This window comes from Polypterus senegalus, chromosome 12 (assembly GCF_016835505.1).
Source record: "Polypterus senegalus isolate Bchr_013 chromosome 12, ASM1683550v1, whole genome shotgun sequence".
In the NCBI taxonomy this organism is placed as follows: domain Eukaryota; kingdom Metazoa; phylum Chordata; class Cladistia; order Polypteriformes; family Polypteridae; genus Polypterus; species Polypterus senegalus.
Genome location: NC_053165.1, coordinates 24,546,582 through 24,555,695, shown reverse-complemented (window position 1 = coordinate 24,555,695; position 9,114 = coordinate 24,546,582). Strand labels below are relative to the sequence as shown.

Below are 9,114 nucleotides of genomic sequence, written 5' to 3'. Positions count from 1 at the left end.
GCATGCGTAACTGTATAAAACTCGATCTGATAATATTAAAATTAATTTATGGAAAAATCCGATAACTCCAACAGTTTGTATTGACCACAGTCAAACCTACTCTTACAATTAAGTATTTTAACTGTTTATTTTTTTATCACGGAATACGTAACAGCAGTATTTTTATGCAGAAACCAATTCTAATTTAAATGCTGATTCGTTCTACGGTCCGCTCCCGCTCCCTTATCCGCAATCTCAGAAAGTAACTTCTTCTTTCTCTAAACTAAAGATACCTAATGTGTGTTGTGTGTCAGAGAAGTTATTTCAGCTGGGTCGATGCAGCTACTACGGAAGGCTTAACTTATATGAGAGTTTGATCGTTTTTCGAAAATAGCTGTCGTTTTAGTGGGCACAGCAGTCCTTGCATTGGTATTTGCATCGAAGTGCTGCGTAACGATGATCTTGGAAAAAATGGAAATAATTACAAGAAAAGAAAGCTCGAGGAATTAGGTGCATTAAGATATTAATCATTTTCTATGAAAAGTAATGCACATTATAGAGGTTCGGCATGACAGCATGGAGAACCTGCCTACTTAAATGATAACCACTAATTAAATGTATATTATAATAAAAACATACAGTCACAAACTTTGGTTATTTTTTATCTAATGTAACTTAATTCAACTTAAAATAATCATGTTTGCTTATGTAACGTAGCTAGTAAATTAGTTCACTTGGATATCACATAAACACAATAAAAATATGTTAAAACAAAACCATTAAATTGTTATCATTTAACAGAGGCGTAATTAGCCTCGGGGGTTGTTGTCTTTACTCGCCTGTTTCAAGTTAATCTTACTCAAACGTGACACTTTTTTAATATTCGAAATATTCCAATTTTCTCAATACACAGTTAATTTAAAATAAACAAGTTGTATGTACGTGACTATCCTATTTTTGCATAAAGTTTGATTTACCGTCCCTTTTTTCACATGACTCCATGGGATCGCCACACCTTTGTACATTTACAAACAAAGTTAAAAGACTTTTAATGAAATGTTTTTTTTTTTTTGTTTTTAATTACTTCTACTTTTTGATACATTGGCACATCCGCTGCTCACGGTACACGGTAGCTTTTTCTTTGCTTTGTTTGATTAATTTTAAAAATACATGAAAAGACAAATCACCCAAAATGTAACAAGTGTTTCTGAATGATGTTGTGTGGGAGATGATGTGTTAGGGAGAGGATATTTAGATATTTTTTTTTTTCAAAGACGAGAAGCGTCCAAGGCTGGATTGTTCACATTTAGAGACAATAGACACTTGTTTTGGGAAAGCAGCTGGACACAGCAAGTGTGGGTGGATGTGCAAGGATTATTGGAATAGGTAGAAGTTTCAGTTGATTTGTCTTATGATTTCATTTTCAGAGATGAGGGAGCATCTGGATTGCAATAGTAAAAGCTCAAAGGAAGATGTGGGTGATTATTAGTCTGCCAAAGAAGTGGATACAGGATGCCAGGTGTATTCTAAAAACCAAAATGCAACCAGAGATGTATTGCCATGGGTACAAAAGTGTGGGAAAGTAAAGAGAGATATTGAGAAGTGGAGATTCACAGCTGCTAAGGAAAGATGGAAGGGTTTGTGGATATCGGGGAATGAGAATTAGGGCATTTACTGGGCATCACTTTTTAATTAAAGATGTATTTGTAAAGTGGATATTAGTCAAATATTTTGGAAAGATAATGGTCTAAGTTATACTAAGAAAATACGGCAATTTTAGTGTTTTTCAACAATCATATTTTTGTTATACTACAGTATGTAATAGAGTGATATGCTGTAATAGCAATTATAATTCTTTTGAGAATGATAATAAGGAATGAAAAATTCGAAGAAGAAAAAATTGCTTTGTACTTTGTTTTGTGTAAATAAAATTTACTTTAAAAAAATCTCAACTATTTGAGTTGCTATAGTATAAAATGCTAATTAGGACCAATTTGACATAGTTGGCTTTTAAATAATATCAATGAATGGCTTGGATTACTTTTTTTGCAATTGTTAGTCCTCTTCAGGTGGATTAATTAATTTAATCAAGTTAAAAAAAGATTATTTAAAAAATGTATAATTAAGTAGGACTTACTTCATTTTTTATGCCAAGTTTTAATAAATTTAAGTCCAAAGATTTATTTTTTGGGTGTAGCACTTCCAGAAACGGACCTGCCTGAAATGTCACACGCACACTTAAAAGTATCGTGGCTTTGGTTTGTAGACCCTTTTTCAAAATGTTGAGGTGGTGTTTTGGTCTCATTTGAATCTTTTCAAAGTCATTTAATTTATATTATAAAGCCATTTATATCTCACACACTTCGTAACAATTTGTTATACATTATTTGCACAAAACTGCTTAGGCCAATAACTGAAAAGCAATCGGCCCCACTAGCTTCAATTGGAGGATCCAACTTAATAATAGAATAAGTGTCTGTCTGTGATTCACCATCTTTTGGAATGACATAACAGCTAAATGTTTTTATGATTAAAATACATTGCATTTGTCAGTCCAACAGATGGCAGATTGCAAACACTAAGACTGCTTTTATGAATCCCATACAAAATGGCATATAACAAAGACATATGGATTGCATGGTGCACTATAAACATTAATATTGAGGTCTACGTTGATTACTTAGATTTCATTCTGCCTTAGTTGGGTAGCGCCGCTAGTTTATATGTATTTATTTTTTTATCCTTTTCACTGGTACAGTTTTGGCCAGACCAAAGTAAGTGCTTTACTGACCCCAAAGACACATAAACAGGATATTAGTTATTCTAATACTTTCTAAAATACCAAGATAAAGAGTAATGTAAAAGTATTGACTCTTGTATCAGTAAGAAATGGCAGAAGTGAGAATGGCATTAGCACCGAGTCAGCAAGAGGCAGCAGTATTAGCTGGCATGCTATTATTCAGATGAGCAGCTCCATTGCCATATGCAAGTGAGCTCACCACAGTCCAATGATCTTCTATTCTGTACTGTGGCAAAAGCAAGATGTCCTTCTAAGCTGCAATAAAATTAGCAATAATCCATTGGGTTAGTACTGGAGTGATCCACGGAAGAGAACAGCAAATGTCCCAGATTCACTGACGAGTAGGTAATCTAGCTTCTTTCAGACTGGTTGGTATGAAAACCCTTGGCAACTGCCATTATCGAAGACCAGGTTGTGATTTGGATTTGGATGAGATTTCAGATTCTTACTTTAAGACACCTATTGGGTGCTGTTCAATTTTAACTTCCACAAATTAAAAAAAAAAAAAATAGAAAACACTTAAAAGTAATCATCCAATGAACTTTCATCTTTTTGCAAGAAAGATTATTAAAATGGCTGAAAAAAATCCATAATGATGATTTTGGACTATGCTGTCTTCATCTTAAAGGTATACCAGTTAATAAAATGTAAGCAAAGTTGTGTTGTTGTTCTATATTGCTTTATGCATGACTTTTTTTGGAGATCAGAATGACAAAAAAAAGTCATGACAGGTAGCAATTGGATTGCTTTGATTTACTTTAAAATACTGATTCACTTGGTATGTGAAGATTAGGAGTGCTGAGACCCACACGTGGATGACGGAACAATTACTTTATCAGTTTAATTTAACATTCAGGAAACATTTATTTTGTTTTAAACATTGCATGGGTGAATCTGTGTGGTCTTGCCTTTCTTTTGGTCTGTCATATTTTTATGCAAGAAACATTTGAAATAATGGTAGTTTTTTTTTTTGGTCAGCTTAGATTCCAAATAATATTTAAGTGGCGCTTCTTTGGGTGTCTGCTAGGTCTTTTTCAGCTGCTTTCTGCTTTGTCTCCTGCAGGTTGATGCTGCCACCTGTAAAAACAACAGCAACCAAACAAAAAAAATCAGAGTGAATTTCAGTCTTTATTTAAGATTACATTACAATGCACTTCACAAAGAAAGTAAGCAGGCAACATATATGCTTTTATAAAAATGTCTGACAAAATGAATAGCAAAAGCTGACCCTACACATGCATTTGAGAGCCAGGCTGAAGGCTGACCAAATTGCTCTCAAACATATAAACTCAAAATGTTAAGTCAGATATTCTGCTATTAAAATGCCACATGTGGAATCTATGAAATATTTAGGGAGCTGGTAAACTTGCTTTTCAATATTCAGAAAATAGATAGAACAGGTAAGCTGTTTTTGCCTGATCAAATCACATCCACCATCACGGTAAAATCAGCTCATAAGCTCTAGGCTACTTTTACAGTGCTTTACTAATTCAGTTTTCTCAAATCACCTTTTTTATTTGACCATCTGTGCAGGACCGGCCATTTTAAAGAGTGATGTATGAATGTAAACTGAATTGCCCATTGGGTCCCTCTAGCTGAAGGGTGGTCTTAAAGAATCACACTGATTGCTCATGCTTTCACTCCATCCTGTTTTATTTTTTTCTTTGGGGTGAATGGAACATGCCATTTTATTAAATATTCTTCTTCCAGATTCTCCGATCATTGTGCCATGTTGGAAGTTGTTGCTAATGTGTATTAAACACTTCTTGAAAAATATTTGATGAACTAAGGAGAATTAAAACTCTGCTGTCTTTTCTAATTGCCTTATTGTAAGTTAGTGAGTGTGATTATGTGCGTGATTTATGATGGGCTGGTGCCCAGTCCTCTGTTATTTCTCTCCTTGTACTTGATGCTGCAGGGACTGGCCTTGTCACTGAACCTCCACCACAGTGAAACCATAAATTGATTGAGTGGGTCAAACTGTTGAAAAATGTATTCTGTTAATTCAATGCATAATGCTGTTTGCTTTTTTTGCACACCTTGCTAACTGCATAATGGTTAAGAAGCTAAAAAGATCACAACATACAAGTACATAAAAAGAACATTTAATTTGTGAGTGTCAATGAGTTCTTCTCTGTGCTTTGTGGTGAACCTCCATGCTGACTAGGGTTGATGCCTGCCTTGTTCCCGATGCTCCAGGGATGGGCTGCAGCTCTCTGTCACCCTGAGTGCGATAAGCAGATTTAGAAACTGAATTCATGAAATTCCATCTATAATTCTCAGCACTACAAGCCATGGCTACAGTAAGCATCTTCCAGTATCTTCAAGGGAAATAAATGCTGCAGGATTGTACCTTTGTTTAGACTGTGAAATGTAGGATGAGCTTTCACAATAAAAAGTTAAGTCGACAATTAGAATTTGCTTTAGACAAAGAAACTGAGAGTTAAGTTCTGCAGCCCCCTGTCAGAAGGCTTTTCCCCCTTGAGCTAGCTTGTTTACATCAATCCATTTATACTATCCTGCCCAGTTGCTTGTTGAAGTGTGGCAGTGTAACATGGCTCAGCAGATTTTCCTGAAATGTATTTCTATGTAACTTCTACTTATTTCCATAAATGCACTGTTAGCTAGTACACTCAAAGTAATCAACCTGATTATCTCTCTGATCCTGAGACATGCAGTATAGATATTTCGTCAACAAGTGCCACGCACATGTTACCATTCTTAACATGGATTGGTAAGAGAGTATTCTCTGATCTTTTCAGTTTTAAAATGCGTGTATTTATAAACATTATAAGGCTTGACTTTCATAATTTCATTAACCTGTGTATAAAGCCACCAGGTTTTAAAGAAAACCTTCTTCCCTATCACACAAGCATACTGTACACTGGACATGCTGATTACAGTGTTTTTCCTTATCAGTTTAGCACCACATGGAGAAACAGGGCAGAGTGGCTAATGTGTAGTAAGTCTTTTATTGCACTGGTATTTAAGGGCCTTCCTCTTATACCATTTTCAGAGTTGGTCTTTCCAGCATGTTTTATGCACTACCTGGTAAGATAAGAGTGGTGGCTCTTAGGCTAGGGACCTGCGCTGGAAATCGGAAGGTTGCCAGTTCAAATCCCATAATCGACAGAAGTGACTTGACTCTGTTGGGCCCTTAAGCAAGGCCTTTAACCTGCAATTGCTGTCCGTCCTGGGTATGACGTTAAACTGCATCCAGCCCTGCAAGCAGGTCCTCCAGTTTGCCGAAAAACTTGAGGGTTGGTGGCAGGATTGGCAGTCCAGCCACTGTAAAAACCAAAACAAAAAAAAAAAAACCTGACACTGTTCCAGTATGGTGCTGAGATGTCACCCACTGCACTCTGGTCCCAGTCTGGGTGGTTCATCATGTGGTGGGTGCAGCAACACGCTGTAAAATCGGCGCATGCTCCCAACCTGGTAAGATAAGCTTTAACAGTATCCATGGGACATCTCAGTCAGCTAATGTGTTTCCCTGTAAAAGTGCAGATGTCCGTTGCAAGAGCAAAGATTTGTTGTATTTATGAAAAAGCCAGGTGCCATCAATCTCTCGCATGGAGAGTTTCCCCTCGGGATTAATAAAGTATCTATCTATCTATTATATAGTGTATTTCATATCTATCAATCTATCTATAGTGCCTTTCATATCTATTTATTCTATAGTGCCTTTCACATCTATCTATCTATTATATAGTACCTTCATATCTATCTATCTATCTATCTATCTATCTATCTATCTATCTATCTATCTATCTATCATAGAATCAGCAGGGTGTGAGATTTCTAAGGTATATCATAAGCCAAATCAGAAGTTTTTTTTCCTTCTTTTTTGAAATTCCTGTGTGTATTTAATGAGGTTGTTACTGTTGTTTGTTGTAAAATTTCTTTGTTTCTTGAGCTTCTATAAAGCTAAATTCTCTTTGGGACACATACAATTTGTTAATTATTAAAAGTATAAAATGTGACAGCCTCCCTTCATATCTGTCGATCTGTTTTATATCCAGCAGCTATTTCCATATCTGTCTGTGGTGGTATGGCATTCTGGTTGGAGTCTTGTACTGTTGCTGTTTGGAGTTTTAACCCTGTCCCTGTGTTTGCATGTCAGGCTGATTCTAAATTGGCCCCTGCATGAATGGGGTCTACGATGGCTAGCCTACCATTCAGGACTGAATCCTGCTGTGTCCCCATGCCTCCAGGACTTTCTCTGGACCACATAACTGTGACATGGGTTAAGCAGGCTTGAGTGTTTTATGCTGCTGTTTTTTTATAGCCTGCTAATTCTTACGAGACTTGAGTAAAAAATGCATACTTTATAATAAGCATCTACATAGTCTGAAATATGTATCAAAATATCTAATGCTAAGGGGCTTTGCTCGCCAACCCATTTTCCCCCCTTGCCAGTGCTACGCGCTGTTGTGAAGAGGGGGGGCAGAACGCACCCCAAGGAGACGCAGTTGCTCCTCAGGACCCCCTCTTAAATGTTGAATCAATGGGAAACAAATACATTTTTTTTTTACCTCCTCTTTGCTCAATCAGCTGCTGTCTTGTTGCTGATGCTGCCGTAACCACATGATCTGCACTTCGCGTGGCACTTCGAACATTTAAAAGCCTGTACAGCACCTGTCCTTTTGTCTCACTGCCTTCATCCTCAAACACCATGCAATCTCTTTTTCGCTTTTCCTTTATTTGACAGAGTAATATCTCTCATTTTTTTGAGACTTTCGAATTTCCTACATCCGTTATCTCTAACCTGCTCTGCATGTGTGTCACGGGACTTGCTTCCAAAGGCTGTAAGTATGACGTGACTTGTCTGTCTCTTGGGACGTGAAATTGTCTCTCTTCCAAAGATCACATCCCGTTGCAATCGTTGCAAGATTTTTTTTTTTTTATAATAGAGATATTTAATTTTGATTCGATTCTTTGTAACTAAGGCTATATTATAAACATTGAGTAATTTGTAAATATGGCCAAATGCACTTCTGTCTTACAGTATTTCATTAATAGGGAATGAATTGCAAATTACAGTATGTCTACCAGTGTTACGCACCAACAGTATGAAAGCTTTTTACGTATAGAGTGAAATGTTTTTCAGTACTTTTTCTGTATTTCTTAAAGTTAAATGCAAAGAGATTTTCTTTTTCCAGTATGACTTATAAGAAGCAATGTACTTCTCAGTGAGATGAAACAACAAGATAAGTACGGTCTCAAAAGCCACACTGAAAACAAGAAAAGTACTAGACATGGCATTCTTTGTATTAAAAAGAGAACCCCATTTATATACCACAGTGGCATTTACTTTTATTAGTTAAGTTTGCACTCATTGTGTTAAGAGGGTTCACCAAAGTCAGTCAGTCATTTTCCAGCCCGTTGTATCGTAACACAGGGTCACAGGGGTCTGCTGGAGCCAATCCCAGCCAGCACAGGGTGCAAGGCAGGAACAAATCCCAGGCAGGGTGCCAGCCCACTGCAGGGCACACACACACACCAAGTACACACTAGGGACAATTTAGGATCGCCAATACACCTAACCTGCATGTCTTTGGACTGTGGGAGGAAACCCACACAGACACGGGGAGAACATGCAAACTCCACGCAGGGAGGACCGGGTAAGTGAACCCAGGTCTCTAAAGTAATAGTATTAAAATTCACAATAATGAAGTGATGTTCATTCTCAAAACATCAATGACAAACAACCCTCATTAAGCTATTGAGTATAACAACACTCGAGCAATGGGAAAGGTATTGGAAATCTCATGCTCATGTCTTATTGTTAAACTACCTACTGTACATGTTTAATGCACAAGAAAAAAATGGTCTTACTTGCAGGGGATGTTTGCCTTTCTGGTTCCTTGTTGTCATCGAGGGAGATTTCGTCGTCAGTGTCCACCAGTACCAGCACTTCGTTGTGGTCCTCATTTCTACATTCAGAAGGAGATTGGCACAATAACAAATGCTTTAGCTCTACTTTTTTTACCTCCCATATCGTGTTATGTTGCTACTGTCTATCTTTCCTCACATACTACTTTTGTGAATTGGTTAGCCATTTTATTTCTGTTTCTGCATCTCTAAACTCTTATTCTGAAGTCATTTTATGTCATAAATGAAATTTTACAAACTTGTATCCAACTAACAGTATATTTTTTAATCCAAGCAAGGTATTTCATATCACTAATTTATATCCCCAACACTTGCATTTATAGTGTCAAATGGGTTGCTTGCGTAATTAAGAACCAAAAATGAAATACAGTGAAGAGATACAGTAATAGCCTAAAAGATGTAATTATACACAAGGTACAGAAGAACATTTAATATTTGTG

The 9,114-nt window shown here is 36.7% G+C and overlaps 1 protein-coding gene across 2 annotated transcripts in view; it reads right to left on the bottom strand.

Moving 5' to 3' along the window:
- Positions 1 to 3,595: 3,595 nt before the first annotated feature.
- The window catches only part of vsig10 (V-set and immunoglobulin domain containing 10), a 31,838-nt gene continuing 26,319 nt past the window's right edge, over positions 3,596 to 9,114 (bottom strand). For both annotated transcript variants that reach the window (XM_039771143.1, XM_039771142.1), the window contains 2 exons: positions 8,618 to 8,715; positions 3,596 to 3,856 (listed from right to left, as the gene is read on the bottom strand). In XM_039771143.1, coding sequence (XP_039627077.1) covers positions 3,777 to 3,856; positions 8,618 to 8,715 — 178 coding nt within the window. In that variant the 3' untranslated portion in view covers positions 3,596 to 3,776. The remainder of the gene's footprint in view (positions 3,857 to 8,617; positions 8,716 to 9,114) is intronic.